This window comes from Babylonia areolata, chromosome 23 (assembly GCF_041734735.1).
Source record: "Babylonia areolata isolate BAREFJ2019XMU chromosome 23, ASM4173473v1, whole genome shotgun sequence".
NCBI lineage: Eukaryota > Metazoa > Mollusca > Gastropoda > Neogastropoda > Buccinidae > Babylonia > Babylonia areolata.
The window spans coordinates 12,517,986-12,535,161 of record NC_134898.1 but is presented as its reverse complement, the minus strand read 5'-3'; the positions used below and the strand labels follow the sequence as shown (position 1 = coordinate 12,535,161).

Here is a 17,176-nt window from a genome sequence, read left to right as displayed (position 1 = left end):
GCTACTTTCAATTTCTCCGCACAGGCGGATTAGTAGTTTGGACAGGACAGGAATCCAGACCACCAGTGGATTCTGCACCAGTGGGTCACAGTACAGTATGTGTAATTAAATCCTCATTTAGTAGTCATTATATACAGTCAAAATCTATCATATTCTTCAGAATAAATTATTTGTCTCTAGGCCTGACCTGTCAGTTGGGTTTATATGAAGGTTATGCATCTGCTTTTTTTCTTCTTTTTTCTCCCAAAAGTACATGTAGTGTTGCATATATGGATCAGTCTGCATGCATTGACATTTCTTTGAAGCTGAAACTGTCATAAGGAGAAAATAATAATAATAATATCAATAATAATAATTAGTATTTATATAGCACTGAATCTTGTGCAGAGACAAATCAAAGCACTTTCACACCAGTCAGTCACATGCATGCATAACTCTAGATTGGAAGTGAAAAAAAAAAAAAAAAGAAAAACAATGAAGGGGCGGGGAAGGGAGGCTATCTTGGGAAGAGTGTGGAGACCTGACCAAGCTCATTCCAAATGCAAGGTCCAGAGACAGAGAAAGAGTGGCGGCCGACAGTGGAGTGTTTGAATCTGGGTATACGTAGACAGAGTGGATCCGAAGCCAGTCATAGAGAGTGAGATGGGGTGTAGATGTGAAGGCAGCCACAGAGATACTCAGATAGGAAGGGGCAGATTTGTGAATGTTTATAACAAATAAATCATCTGTCTCCTTTTTGGTTTTGACTCAGAGAGCTGACGTCAAGCTTCATTACAGTACTCACACACAATAATTACTAACAGACATTGATTATTAACAACAAACCCTTATTTCTCTCTTTCACTTCTCTCTCTCTCTCTCTCAGAGAGAGAGAGAGAGAGAGAGAGAGAGGGAGGATTGTTTTCCATATCTAAACATGAAGTGATGAACCTAAAAATTTAGGGTCAATGAATATTTTTCAATCAACACGACTCAAAAATCTGATGATAACCTTAGAACCCCCCCCCACCCCACCCCCCAAAAGGACAACAACAACAACAACAACAAAAAAAACCCACAAAGAAACACACACACACATACACAAAACAAAATACTCCCCAAACCTCTTGAGCCATTCAAGTAATCAGAGCATAAAATAACAAAATTAAAATTAAAAAAAGACACTGACTGTTGGAAAAGTTGTGCGTAGACTGTTTTCCACTATCTTTGATTTCTCAGCCTCTGATACTTCTCGCCTGAGATGATCCAGCTGCTGCCTCTTCTCTTCAATGTCCTCCGTTAGCTTGTCCATCCTCTGTCGTTGATGAACCAACAGCGCTGCAAAGTGGAAAACAATTTATTTATTACAAGTATTCGCCAACTCAAAGATGTGTGCAAATGTATTGAAGACAAGAGTTTTTGCTTCCTAAGTCACTGGGTTCTCATGGCTTTTAGTTTTCATTACAAAAGTTTAAAACTTTGCAAAATCCTTTCAAACCCTGTTTGTACGAACTTAAAAGAGGCACATGTATCATTTTTCTGAAAAAAAAAAAAAAGGTTTTATTAATTCAAAAAACTTTGAATTAATAAATCATGCATGAACCCTGCTTGACCAAAGTCACAATATAGTTCTGGTAAAAAAAAAAAAATTGGTTTCAAACAGAAATTAGTTCTCAAAATTTTTGTTCCCCTTAACATTCTAACTTAAACATACATTTAATTTTATTTAGGTATGGTGGTTACAAGTATGTTTCAAAGCAACATCAAGTGCATTTCCTGCTTTAGGACATGCCCTATTTTTCAGCACACATGCTTTGACAAACTGCCAGCAAAAGCCAATGTTAACAATCCCTTGGAACCCTGTAACTTCTACGTCACAGTTCACTTCACATGAAAACAACCAAACACGGACAACAAAAACATAGGCTGATTCAGAATCTGAACATGTGGGAAATTTTTTTCCATTTATTTATCTTTTTATTTGATCAAACTTCCCAACTCCACAAAGCAGGATCTGCCACTTACATTAAGTATTCCAAACACTGACACAGCATGCATCTGCACTTCATCAAGAATTGATTTTATGTAGGTCAGGCATGCAATCCACTGGCTCTCTCTCCCCATCTCATCAACAGTTTTCTGAGTGCAGTTTGCTGTGTGTGTGTGTTGTACACTATTGTCAAGTGACATGCTTGACTGAAAAACAATTCTGATACAACTTTGCTCAATCACTTTTAAAAATGAATCAATGAATGAAAGCACTATCGCATGATGATCCCTAGCCCAAAGGTTTTTATTTTTAATATGGCTAATTTTACACCACCATAATCATCATTTTCATGTACATATAAACCATTATCATAAAAATAGCACAAGGTTTTACCAGTGTAGTTCACACCATCCTGTCAGGTATTATATAACATGTTACAACTAGACTGATAAACAAATGATCAACGAAAGTGTAAACCACATACCTTTACAAAGATTTTTTTAAAGTAATGGAAGTCTAAAGTTTTGAACAGTGATTCCAGAGAAAATGCCACTCTCAAAGCTTATCCTAGTCACATGTATACAATAGTTTAATGTAACACAGTCCACTGGGTGGTAAGATTTAATCTTTTCATTAACTAATCCCCATGAATCAAATCAAATCAAATCTTGTCACTTATAGCAAAACCAATTGCAGAGGGGCTGTTTTCTTAAAACTTGTCAAGAATAATCAAAATAATGTTATGAGGTCAATCAAAGTAACATTAAAAAGACAAGTTCACCTATGTCTCTTTCAGTCCAACTAAAATTTACTGTCAAGCTTTGTGAAATCCATACTCCTGACACGACATCTGAATGATACTGTACATTTCATTGTTAAGTATCACTGCATCAGTATTTTTATTTTTAACAATACAAAACAAGATATTCTAATCATTCAAAGTCCTTATGATTCTGTCTTGCTTTGTGAAATATTAAAAACCAGTTAAATCAGGTTATGGACTAACAGCCCTATATTTTATTACCATCAATGTATCACTGCTTTTATTGTTGGTGTTACTGATACTCCAACTACTTCTGCCTTTTCTTTCCAGCCCCCCCCCCCCCCCCTTTTTTTTCTCCTACCCCAATCTAGTCTAGACCTCCTTCTTTAGACCTGCATACTTTTCTCTGAATGTCCATAATCTGATTTATACTCAGATCTCAGCGCACTTTTACTTATTCTGGTGTATAATACTCATATCTCTGAAGTCTTGCCTTTACCTCAACTGTCATTTCCACACATCAAAGACCTTGAGGAAGGACCTATGATCAGAAACACTGATGCTTCTGATGATACTGAGTCTTTGTTCATAACCATTTTATTACACGTCATAGACACAGCAAATTGTCCAAAGTGATCAAATCCCTGACCTAACTTTGAAAATGACCAAAATCATGCACATAATTCAAATTCTTCTGGTCATAAACTAGAAATTATATATTTTTAACAGCAGTAGAAATCTGGCATTCCTTGAACTGTTTAGTGTTAGTCTGGAAAACATCAGTTACTGTCAACAAATGAAATCTACAATTCAAAAATTAGTTTACTTGTTGGTTTAATCAATTAATGGCATGTCAAATTCCGAAGTTTCAAAATCAAAGATCAAAACATTACAAAAAAAAAAAAATCCTGCACGATACAGATTTTGAAAACTTTACCATTCATTTCTACTTAATTAAAAAAGAAAAGAAAAAGAAAAAAAAAAACTTGCCAGCAATGTACTCTGTGAGCTGAAAAAATCTGAGAACCAACATACAGCAAGGTTAAGCCTGAAGACCAATGCCACACACAGCTAGCGACAACTGACCTTGAGTGTAGGCAGCTTCCTCCTGTATGCTCCCTGACCGCCGACGATGCTGGGAGTTGAAGTCCCGGTCACGCAGGGACGACTCTGAACTGATACTGCTTTGGCTGGACGTGGACATGGGCGAGGACCCGGACATCACCACCCCCATCACCCCCATCCCTCGCTGCGGAGGCAGGGGAGGGGTGGAGTGAGGCTGGAAGGGGGGATCCAAGACCCCATCAGAGGGGTGGGGGGTGCCGCTGTGCTCGCTGTCCATGCTGTTGGAGCGGCTGGTGGAGGAGCCGGTGCTGGGCTGGTGCTGCAGGCGGGGGGGTGTCTTGTGCATCAACACCGGGGACATGCCAAACATGCCCACCCCCATCAGGTTGGGGGATGACATCGGCTGCACCGGTGGGTGGCCCACCATCTCTGACCCGGATGCCAGACTCAGCTGGTTCATACCTTGAGAGGCAAGCGACAACTGATACGGAAGTGGAGGGCTCGCTGAAGTTCCCTCCTGAGAAAACCGGTTTGCCATGTTCATTGGATAGCCACTGCCATCTCCTGTAGGAGCAGTGTGGCTAAAGCCCGGATTGTAACCCCCTGTGTAAGCAAATCCTGCATAAGACACAACATTCTGACCTTGATCAGGAGTTCCATGGCCAACAGCATGGGAGGAGAGAGACACTGTCAGAGGTTGCATTGTTCTTGGCACAGGGTTTGAGCTGGGCCCCTGCACCTCCATAAACTGAGCATTGGGTCTGTACTGCTGTGGATGAGCACTCACGGAGGGATCACCGACCGACTCCTGAATATTTGTTATTCGAGAGCTGGCGGTAGGGTCTATATAAATGCTGGAGGAGTGGACAACTCCACGCTCTGGCTCTTGGACCCTTTGCTGCAACTGACTGAAGGCCTGACTTGCAAATCGGTAAGGATTAACATTGGGAGAGGTGACCGGGGCAGAGCTGGCTGGCATGGAGCACAGCCCTCCACCATCACCCAGCAACACCCTGAAACGGGGATTGGAACAGGCACTGGTTGGAGACATGGCTGGCCCGCTCATCACAGTCCCTCCTGTATGCCCTTGCACATTGATCACTCTAACAGGGCGCCGGGATTCAGGGCTCCCACTGTTAGCAGTCTCTGAAGTAAGTGGGCCACAGCGTATGTTGGGGATATCAGTCTGCTTGCGAGAGGACTCCAAAAATGAGGAGAAGTCAGGAGGCGGGGCAGGACCTGGGTTGGGTCGAGCGTCCCCTCGATTTGCCGGGTTGATCATCAGAGGGGCCCGTGATTGCACAGTGGGCACACCAGAGTGAGCGAAAGAGTCTGGCTTGGGAGGGAGGGGCTTGGGAGGCACCGTTGGGGGCGCTACATTATGTTTCACTGTGCTGATGTGGGTAGTCTCATGCTTCACAGGCACTTCCTGGTAGCGGGGCATTCCCACGCTGGCCTGAGACACGCTCGAAAAGTGAGGTGCCCCTACAGGCTTAGGCTGCTCACTGCCACTGTTGTTGCGGTTATAACTGTTGGCAGAGGAGTGGTTGAGGTCATTGGAGTGACTAGGGGGCTGTGGATGGTTGCCGAAGTCTGGGGGTACACTGAGTGAAGATTTCTGGCTCTCCTGTTCCAATGCTTGAATACACTTCTGTGTGTCATTATTGTACTGCAATAAAACCCACAGGCTTTCAGTTATCTACAGGCCTGCAAAAACGGCACTTACACACTTTCAAAGATACCACTATCACACTTTTCACAGTTACAGCATGCACAAACCAATCACATCAGCAATGTTATCACTAGCAGTTGTTCTGGCTGCTTGTTCACAGCTACTCAAACCACAGTCTGAACCAGACTTAAGCACTAGCAGTATCAATACCCTCAAAGAAATGGGGCCTTAAAATTCAATCATACATAAACTGAAATCATGGTCTTTTGTCAAACATGTTTAATAAAGACTACACAAAATGAAGGTTAGAAATATGCTACCAATTTCTACATTGAAAAAAAAAGTAACTAAAAACAGCTCTTACAACACAGAAGTTCTTTCCCAAAGAAATGTTTTTTTCCAACCAGAAATTCTCCCAATCATGAAAATGTATGCTCATGCACAATATAAATATATATGTTGTGTGTGTGTGTGTGTGTGTGTGTGTGTGTGTGTGTGTGTGTGTGTGTGTGTGTGTGTGTGTGTGTAGATCGGCATGTGTCTGTGCATGTAGGCATGCAATTTGCACAAATGTATACACAATTTTGACTGTGCACATGTTGTGATATGATAAGAACGATCCATTGTAGGAGAAGCAACTGGCACTGGGAAAAGACAACAGTAGGTCTTATGCAAGTTATGTATTATAACACATCAAACAGCTATATAATTCATATGTGGCACAAGCAAGCAAATGCAATCAGCCATTCAAAAACCATTACACCCAACTGTCCCCGCACACCTCCTACCTTCTCTTCACCATCCCAAAAATCAAACAACAACAAAGCCTGTACATAAAGGAGGGGTAGGTGGTTGGGGAATGTCAGTTAACATAAACGGGAAGGGGGTGTGGGGGGGGGGGGGGGCATAGTTTATGTGAGACTACTGACAAAGTTATCTATATACAAAAAATATTAGCTTTATAATTAATGCTGAACAACTCTTTTTCGAAGAACTACTTAAATCATACAACTCCACCTAAACAGATGTTTATCTGCCTAAAACGGCAAGTCGTACTCATCCTGCATATAAGTTATAATACTGAAGATGCAGGTCAGCATAATTTAATAATGTCACCCCTAGCATATAACTCCCGCTACACCCAGTATCATAATACAACTGATTATAATTTTCATGACCCCATTCTCTCTTCCTCTCCAACTATCAGTCTGCCTAATGTGCATCAAACATTTTTATCTTTTTCAAAGTCAACTGGGCTTAGTTACATATTGAATGAATTTGCATTATGAGAATAACTAGCTAACTTCCTGAATCTAATACACTTTATAAAAAGTAGCTGCCACTTTGAATCCATGCGCTTACACACAAACACAAACATTACATATATATATACACATAAGATGCACGCACGCACGTACACACGCACACACACAAACGAACTCTTATCTGCTAGAACAGTGAAAGGAGTTTTAAAATCTTCAAATTCAGTCTTGGAAGAAATCAGTGATTCAAATCACAACCTGGTATTCTATCAACTCATTTTGATTCATTACCAACCCCTTAAAATTCACAGCAAACAAACAAAAAAAAAAAAAAAAAAAAAGAAAAAAAAAGAACTCTGCATGCATACTATCAATCATGCCAACTTTTCAAGTTCCAGAAAACAATTCTTTGAATTAAAATATGTGGCAAGATGTCATAAATCTAGGTTCGCTACCACAGTGCAAAAGACATACTAGATCCCCCACCCCCCTCCACCCCCATTTTATTTTATTTTTTTAGAGCAAAATTAACGCTTAAAGATATCTCTGAAACAAACACACAAAGTGTATGCTTTCTTCTCTTTCTTATATATATATATATATATATATATATATATATATATAATATATATATATATGTGCGTGTGTGTGTGTGTGTGTGTGTGTGTGTGTGTGTGTGTAAACAGGAGAGGCCTTTATGACTTGCATATAATACCCATTTTATTCCACACAGGAATTCAGGAATGAAAAAAAAAAAGACAATGCACAGTGAATACATCTTGCAACAGAATATTGTGACCTGACCTCTAACTGGCCATGGCTTCTGAAATGGCTTTAAATTTAATTGAAAAAAAAAAAAAAATTTTTTTTAAAGAAATGGAAAAAAATATCTGCGGATTGCTGTGAAATTGTACTTGAACTTGTGTGAAGGTACCTAATTTCATTTCACAGCTTGGAACAAGATTTTTGTTTTTTTGGTTTTGTGGGTTTTTTCACTATCTTCACCTGCTCGGTGAACAGTAAAGCAAAAACTTTGTATTTTTCAGACCTTGAAAAGTTCTGCTCTCATGACTGTTTTGCAGGATAAAAAGAGAAATGTACAATAGACCTTTTATTAGCATGACCAATTTTACGAAAAATGATTAAGTGGCTGACTAGCAGCCACATTGATGGGTCATTTCAAAATCGTATGCGGCAGGGCATATCAGTTGTACCTGCAAATTTGTTTTTAATGCAAACCATTTTTTTTTTACAGGTATGACCTTCACCTTTCACTTCTCACCTGCATACCATAATTATAGATCTCATACTGGTGATGACTGAAGAGGTCCAAGTTAAGTTTGTGTTCTACTATCTCAGTAGTTGTAAAGTTCTGGGAAAATGCCCAGGTTTAAGTTTTAAACACACACACACACACACACACACACACACACACACACAACTTAGTTTAGTGAGCCTGGATATTTACAGTCACTTGTTTATACTTGTTTACACTAATCAATGTTAAAATGAACAAACATCTGTCAACAGCACAGAACTGCAACCCCACCCAATCCACAACACACACACACACACACACCATATATATCAAAAGACCTCAGTCACTTGTTTACACTAATCAATGTTATAACGAACAAACATCTGTCAACAGCACAGAACTGCAACCCCCACCCAATCCACAACACACACACACACACACCATATATATATACATATATGTAAATATGAAATGCATATCATAATATCTCACCTCTTGCCATTCACATCTTCTCTCCCCTTTCCATTCCTACATTTTCAATTTTACACACACACACACGCATGCATGAACATTCACACACACACACACACATGCAAACACAATCTTCAAAGGCAAATGTAATCCCTCACCAACTTCATTACTTTCACAACTGTTGAACTAGTGACCTCAGGGAAACGGCTCTTTAGTTCATGCCGCAGTTGCAGCTCCGGCATGGTAGACCCCAGCGAAGGTTGTGCCATTGCTTCACACACAACTAAAGATGCACAGCACACTCTAAAAAAAAAAAGCAAACAGGAAAACAAAAAAGGGAGTCAGCAAACAACACACACCCCAAACTACTTTGACAGTACATACACTCAAGCTAAGCAATGGAAAACATGACAACAGTAAGCTCTTCTTTATTTTTTCCTTTCTTTTTCCCCCTGCTTATACCTGAACAAAGCAACAGAAAAGATGACAACATTATGCTCTTTTTTCCCCACAGAACTTGAGAAAAACAAAACAAAAAAAGGATACATTATGCTTTTTTCCCAAAGAATACAAAAGCTTCAAGACATTCATACAACATATACTGATAAAAAAGACAATAAAGTTGTATCAAATTATTCACAACATGGCATGGTGTTCAACTTCAATGTCTTGCTTCAATATTTCAAATAAAAAGATGTCCAAAAACACTCAACCTTTTTCAGCCAAATAGCAATGTAATTAGGTTTTTGTCTACATCTTTACCATGTTCATCTAGTGTTTGTGTGTGAGGGTGGGGTTGGGGGCTGGAGTAACTTCGTGTGGGTGTGTGTGAGACAGGGTGACAGAGACAGAGGAAAAGAGAGAGACAGACACAGACGAAAGACAGTGACTGAGAGAGAGACAAATGTTTATCAGTTTCTGCAAAAATAATCAGTTATTTCAATATTTGCCATTGAAAATGAAATGCTGGATAAACATACACTTGTAAACTTGAATATATCAATTAAACTAGTGAACACAATAAAAAGAATATCAACAGTGATCATCATCAAAGGACACAAAAAGAGGAACTTGTGAATACAACAAAACATGCAGTGCATTATTAAAAATACCATGCAACATTTCTTCTTTTGTGTACAAACACACATGCAAAGACATATTTTTTAGCAGACATACATTGATAAGTAATCTCAAGAGGAAAAGATGCTCTGTCTTGAAATATGAAATTAAAATAAGAGACCTTAAGCTACCTAGTGTGGCTACTGGGATTTGAACCCAAAACTCTCTAATGTAACTTTGTAAGTCCTTCGCTCTAACCACTCTTCTCTGCACCCATCACTCACTCACCTAATATTACATATGTGTGAAAAGATGTTAAATGAAGCTACACTACTGCTACACACAACTGTCTATGTTTTAACTCAATTTCCATGGCTCATAAAAATCAAAATGATATGGATCAAATCATTCAAAAGTGATTTGGATCACAGCTCTGAGACACAGATTTACAACACAAGATCACTGTGTAACTGTTACCAGTGTTAGTATATAAAAAAAAAATTTTTTTTTTTTTTTAATCATAAAAAAGAAAGACTACGGCATTGGCCAAAGAAAGGCAACCTCAACAGCTAATGCATCTGATGTGTTGACAACTTATCTAAATAACTGAGCTCTTGAGGTACAAGTCATTACAACATTTATTACATGTAATGATGTATACAAAAGTGCTTTACTTCTTCACATTAGAATTTTTTTTTAAGAGGTGTTTTTTTTTTTCTTGAAACTATAACCAAGGGACACAGAGAACCCCCGATACTGATTCAGATTACAGTTAAGTTTAATGTGTGCATACACACCATTTCATGCTTCACTTGCAACCTAAAAGGAAGAAGGATAGGGGAGAATTTTCAACTATGACATGGGAGAAAAATCAGCTCTGATTACTTCCTGTGAATGGGAAACATACCTGTCTCAAATTGCCGAGACAAAGTTATCTTCTTTTTTTTCAAGGCTAGACAAGCATTAATAAGGCAGGTCAAATAAGTGCAGTAAACACAATTTTGCAAACCATATGATAATCTAAAACTTGAACTTCAACAGATTCAATGAATCCATTAATGTAACAGCATGATAAAAAACAAACAAAAAACAATTTAATTTGTAACACCAATTCTGCCCTAAAAACACTCCAGAGTCCTATGGTTCTAATTTCTAAACTGAGAACAACTGAAACAAAAGTAGTTGTAGTATTAACAAATGGACATGAGAGACAGACAGACATGAGAGATGCATCCTCACATAAAAACAACCAAACAACAACATTTTAAATTGCTATAAATAATGGAATCAAGTTCATTTGCCAGATCCCAAACAAAACAGACACAAAATTCAACAGCTCTAGTGTCAGAACTGAGCATATAAGACATAATGGAGAGATGGCCAAGAGGTAATGCGTCCGCCTAGGAAGCGAGAGAATCTGAGCACGCTGGTTCGAATCACGGCTCAGCCGCCGATATTTTCTCGCCCTCCACTAGACCTTGAGTTTTGGTCTAGATGCTATCATTCGGATGAGACCATAAACCGAGATACCGTGTGTAGCATGCACTTAGCACACGTAAAAGAACCCACAACAACAAAAGGGTTGTTCCTGGCAAAATTCTGCAGAAAAATCCACTTCGATAGGAAAAACAAATAAAACTGCATGCAGTAAAAAATTATTTTAAAAAAAGAAGAAAAAAGGGTGGCCCTGTAGTGTAGCAATGCACTCTCCCAGCCTGAATTTCACACAGAGAAATCTACTGTGATTAAAAGAAATACAAATACAAAAATAATGATAAAATAAATACACTCTAAACACTGCTTGGAATGTGTAAGCTTGACTGTCATTTCCCTTTTGTTAATCTTAATCAGTTTATATTATATATATATATTTGTTAATCTTAATCAGTTTATATTATATATATAACACTTTTTGCTCTTCCTGTTTGTTTTAATGCCAATTCAAAATTTGTTCAGAAATCAACCAGGTTTTGTTTCTTTACCTTTACACTTACCTTATTGAGACTATGCCTAAGTTCTCTTAACAGTTAACTGTTATTGTTAAGTCTTACTGTTTATCTGAAATTGTCAAAACATGCCAAATTTGCACTTTTTATTCATATATTATTTCCTTACTCAGACTGCTTTGATATGGCCTATAATTTCATCCATTATAATTCATATTCAGTTAAATAAATTACCCCTTTTTTCCCACTGAAACAACATCAACCACCATTTTTCACAAAATGCTAATTGCCTGTCATCATCAAGTTCAGTGGCACAGAATTTTGTAAAAAAAAATAAAACAAAATAAAATAACCTTTTTTTTTCAAAGTGGTCTCCCCTTTGGCAGTGAATTTTGGGGCTTTAAAAATTTTTTTTTTTTTTAAATTCCAGCACACATACTATGACAGTATGAGTTACAGAACGAAAGTAAACATTTTTGTAAAGGAAAATAAACGTGTATTAAAAATCTGGGCTATTTCCCCCAATTATTTTTCGTTCCAGATAACTATTCAGGCATTTCAAAGTGAAAATATAATTTTTATGCTATTTCAACCTCCACAGAATGACAGCCAAAAAGAAAACAAACAAAATACAGCTGGAAATAGCATGCTTACTGTCTGATTATACCTGTAAAAATAAAATAAAATGGCTCATAAGTTTATGATAACAACCACAACACACAACACTTATAGTCATGTAAGTGAATAACTGTCCCACGAATGACATACATGGGTTTGGTCAAGATAAAAAGTCAATCATGCCCTCAGAGAATTAACTCTTACACCTAAGAATGTTTCCCTTTAGAGGAGAGAACACTATGATGATATTCCCTTTCTTGTTGTAATTGATCAGACAAAGTGTCTGATATGCATCCAGTTTGTCTCCTCTATAAATAAATTGGTCAACTGATTAGTGACCCCCCCCCCCCCCCAAAAGAAAAAGTGAAAAAGTAAAAAAATCCAAAAGACATGTATTTCCCGTCTATTGTCTGTCAACCCTTGTGTGTGTGTGTGTGTGTGTGTGTGTGTACGCGCACTTATGTTTATGTATGTTTGCGTGTGCCTATGTGTGCTGCTGAGGGTAGCTGTTCGGTACACATGTATGTTAAAATGTATGTATGCATTGTGTGTGTGTGTGTGTTTAGTCACATTCTGGTGTGTAACATTGATGTAATGTGTTATGTTAACAAAAGTGTTTTTGTAAAGCACCTTGAGCAGATTTCTGGATAGTGTGCTATATAACTTTTTTTTTTTTTTTTTTTTTTAAAGTAAGTATCCATTATTATTATTAATATTATTATTATTATTAACCCTGAATTTCAAGAAAATCGTGGACGAGTGGCTGTTGCCATTCCCAGCAGTTGGTCACTGTCAGAAGACAATTCACTGACAACTGTGCCACACCCACTTTACCCCACCCTCTGTCTGGCCTTCAGCCTATTGTCTTTCACCACTCCTCTATCTCTTCTCCCCCTCTTCTCAAATTCTGTGAAATTACAGCACCTTCACTTAAGTCATGGACACTCACTAAGAAATTATGTCAGATCGGACAGATGGACAAAAGAGGATCAGATGCTGTTGTCAGTTTCATCACTGTTGTTGTCATCACCTCTGAGTTAAAACGAATGTAAGACAGATCCATCTCTCATCATCATACTCAAACATAATCATCAGCACAACTTGCACAGTGGATCCAAACTGGTTAGCTTACACAAGTTGCTGTCTAACTGGTATTACTGGTAAATTACAAGATTTCTTCTTTTTCTTCTTGTATCACTGGAGTTTAAAAACTAAGACAAGTCCTGTTCCATAAGTTTTAGAAAACATGTCAGCAAATGATGGATTAACTCCTTTTATTTCTTCCTCTCTGAACATGCCACAGTTGACAAATATGAATTTATTAAGCCCTTATTAAATATTTTGTCCAGTAGGTATAGTTTAGAACAGTCAGCAAAACTATAGATGCCACTGTTCAAGTTTGGTAGTCTTCATTTTCCAATGAAAAAAACAAAAAAACTGGCCATAGAACTTAGAAGACTTTTAACTGTTGAAAATAACAGGGGGGAATTAGTAAATATAATATATATGCTTTTTTTCCTTTTTTTAAAATTCTAGCACACACTGTACTCACTCAAAGGACAATTAAAAATGATCTGGGAATTTTGTAGCCCTGTTAAATCAGCACATTATGGCTTTCCAAAAAAGGCACTTGATCAAGATTCCAAACTGATGTTGCATAACTGTTTTGTCTATTAAGTTATGGGACAGGCTGCTGATCTGATCACACAAGATTACTGGTCAACTGACACAGTGACAAATGTTGAGTCCATCATTTATCAATCGCAAAAGACCCTGAATCCACATGAGGCATGTAAGACAATTGCCAAAAATAACTTTTTGAGTTTTTTTGTTTTTTATTCTTTCTTTTTTTTCTTTTTTTTACAATATATAATTCCTTGTGGATTCCTATTACTGGTCAGACTCAGAGATTTTATGTGACTGTGCATTATGTACTGGTATGATCTTTTAAAAAGACTAAAACAGTCAAAGTAAATCAAATCATACCAAGTTGCTTAAATACATAGCCCAGCCAACTGAATAAGGCTACATCAGTAAATGTTTGTCACTGACTCAGTGGGCATGAAATCTGGGGCAGTGAAGTAAATAAAATAATAAATTATAAAAGCGTGGCTAGAAAGGCTTAGTTCTTTACCGGCTTGACACTAATGACAGGTTTGAAACTGAGACTCTAAACATAAATTATTTTTTTTTTCATTTCTGTAAAATATTAAATGTGCTATGAAATTACCTCCGGTCAGCTTCATCAGGCTAATATATTAATGATTGTTAAGATCTATCTACAGCCAGCACAGACACATTATATTACCAGAGCAGACAATGCAATGCTTAAATAACTATATAAGAATATATATAAGGCATGTCAGTGTTTGTTGTATTGGATGACAAGTTCTTTTTTGTATATCATAAAAGTCTACTGTCACACTGTCACATACCAGTCAACAATTCATGAACTGTAACATACAAAAACTGTGTTGCACAGTAAGTGGGAAAATCAGAAAATATGGGGGGAAGCAGTGTCTAATTAGACAATTAAAAACAAAATATAATACTGGCATTTATTAAGAAAATGTGGAATTGTGCATTATGTTCTACAACTGTACAAGATAAATACTACAGACCCCAGAAACATCCCCAAATAAGCTGATTCAAAAGTAAGATATGTTGTATTCCATCTGCAACAGAATACACTCAAACATGCTGAGTAAGGAGGATCTGGCAGTTTCACAGAGGAGAGTGCTCCAATCTCAGACTGTACTGAAGCAGAGTTCTGATTTGGTGCAGGACATTACTGATATCAATGGGTCATTTTGAAACTGAATGGGTCAGTTTCACAGAGGGGAGTGCTCCAACCTCTGATTGTACTGAAGCAGAGTTCAGATTTGGTGCAGGATATTATTGATATCAATGGGTTATTAAAACAACTCCTTATTCCTGCCCCCCTCAGTCACCCTACAACAGTACAAGTACAACGCAAAACTTTTAACTGTGTGTGTATGTGTGTGTGTGTGTGTGTGTGTGTTTTGAGAGAGAGAGAGAGAGAGAGAGAGAGAGAGAGAGAGAGAGAGAGAGAGAGTGTGTGTGTGTGTGTGTGTGTGTGTGTGTGTGTGTGTTTTGAGAGAGAGAGAGAGAGAGAGAGAGAGAGAGAGAGAATATGCTGACGTTAAATGTGTTATGATAAACACAGAAAATAAAACACTGACTTATGGGAGTTATACTGACAAATTTGGATAGTAACTGTTCACATTATGGCTCAATAAATATAAAGGAACAAAAGTAGAAACAAAAGCAAAGCAGTACAACTAAAAAACATCAGATCTACACTGTCATTATTATAAAATTTGAGTTGGTCTTATAGGTAGGCCTGTGTATACCATTGTTTTACTTTTACATTTTAGGGAAGCATTTTCCTATGAGGAAATCCAAATCTTGACAGTTGCAAAATGATTTTATATCGCTAAAAATGTTAAATTTCCTAAAGTACCATGCCAGCATAATATGCCGACTTGTTTAATTCCATTCTTATGTATTATAGTTTATACACAGGAAAAAAGATCAAATGCACTTTAACTGTTTAAAGATAGTTATCTATGTCAGTATGTGTACGCTTGGCTATAGAAGCATAAACATACCCTGAAAACTTTGTGTGGATGCTTAGATGATGGAACAGAAACAGTCGTCCACATAAAAGTGCGCATGTACATATCTTGATTGGATCTCAATTTTACTCGAAAGGGCCACACTGTTGCATAACAACAATGAAGTACGCAAACACTGCCCACGAACGCAAAAGAAATTTCTCAGATTTAGACTGTCCAGACATGTGCAGAATGGAAGAGACTGCAGCTGTTCTGAACACCAATTCAATCATTCTCAACATTAGGCATCTCCTTTCGGCAGCATGCTCTGCAATGCTGATGATGGTTCCTTACAGCCAAATGTTCTATATAATCGAAGCCATCCTTAATTTGAATCGAAGAGACTAGCGGGAAAGTAAAAACCAAAACTGGCACTATATTGCACCACATTTCACAATTCGCAGAGGCAAGATGCCTCTTTGTATCTCATTTCATTTTCCGGCTTGGTACAATTTTTTTTTTCACACTGTGGTTGCGAGGTGTCCAACTGATTATAAACAACAGTAACATTTTTCATACACTGAAACAGCAATCCGGACTGTTTTGCAGGAAAATGAGAGAAATCTACGAAAGCCCTGTAAGCTCGACCAACTGGCTGCTACACTGATGGGTGATTTCAAAACTGTATGCATCAATGACTGGCACGTAACCAATACCCTGTTGGAGTATTCTGTGGTACTGGCAGGTTTATTCATTTCATTATTATCCTCAATATTATTAGTACTACAACTAGACTGCTTGTGAATTAAAGCATGCACTAAAGTTAATTAACTTTCAGAAATAATACTCCTGATGCCTGCAACACTGTGGGTGTGTGCATGTTTGTTTTCAGTGTGTCTTGTTGAGGTGTTGTGTGAAAGGGAGGGAGAGAAAGTGGGACTGATGTTGGGCTTTGCATTGTTTGGACGTTGTGATGTATGCACTTGGTTTAGGATGTTTGAACTAGATTTTTGGGTGTTTACTATTGACGCTGATGCAATGTATTGTTATAATTCATCGTGTTTGCTTCTTTAGTTGGACGAGCCTGCATATTTTGATGGATTTTAATTGGAACTATTGTAATTATAAAGTGCTTGGAGCAAAATCATTTGATTGGGTGATATATAAATAAAATCATTATCATTACTAACTGCTATGAGCACTGACATTATTAATGTACTATTTAGTGGGGTTTTTTGCTGCAAAAAAACAACATGAACACATCTCTAATATTCAAGACTGTAAAAATGGGAGGAACTGGAACCAGCGTTGTACTGTGTTTTCAACCAAAGGGTAGACAGTGGGCACTTTAGTGACTACAGACGAATATATAGTTTTCTTCTTTATAAACATAAAATAATTGTGATAGCCACGACAGGTGACTTAGGGAAGCAAAACTAATGGTCAAGGAACGTTCCGTTGCACTGTGTGACCAACAAAGGAAATCGAATTCGGTGCCTACGCACTTCAGCACTG

At 37.8% G+C, this 17,176-nt stretch overlaps 1 protein-coding gene across 2 annotated transcripts in view; it reads right to left on the bottom strand.

Moving 5' to 3' along the window:
- Positions 1-17,176, bottom strand: part of LOC143297845 (uncharacterized) — a 35,031-nt gene that overhangs the window by 17,185 nt on the left and 670 nt on the right. Inside the window, exons 2-4 of one of the 2 annotated variants that reach the window (XM_076610364.1) lie at positions 8,619-8,763; positions 3,819-5,466; positions 1,169-1,317 (exon numbers count right to left, since the gene is read on the bottom strand). In XM_076610364.1, the coding sequence (XP_076466479.1) occupies positions 1,169-1,317; positions 3,819-5,466; positions 8,619-8,729 (1,908 nt within the window). In that variant the 5' untranslated portion in view covers positions 8,730-8,763. The remainder of the gene's footprint in view (positions 1-1,168; positions 1,318-3,818; positions 5,467-8,618; positions 8,764-17,176) is intronic. The other variant, XM_076610365.1, reaches the window with a different exon arrangement.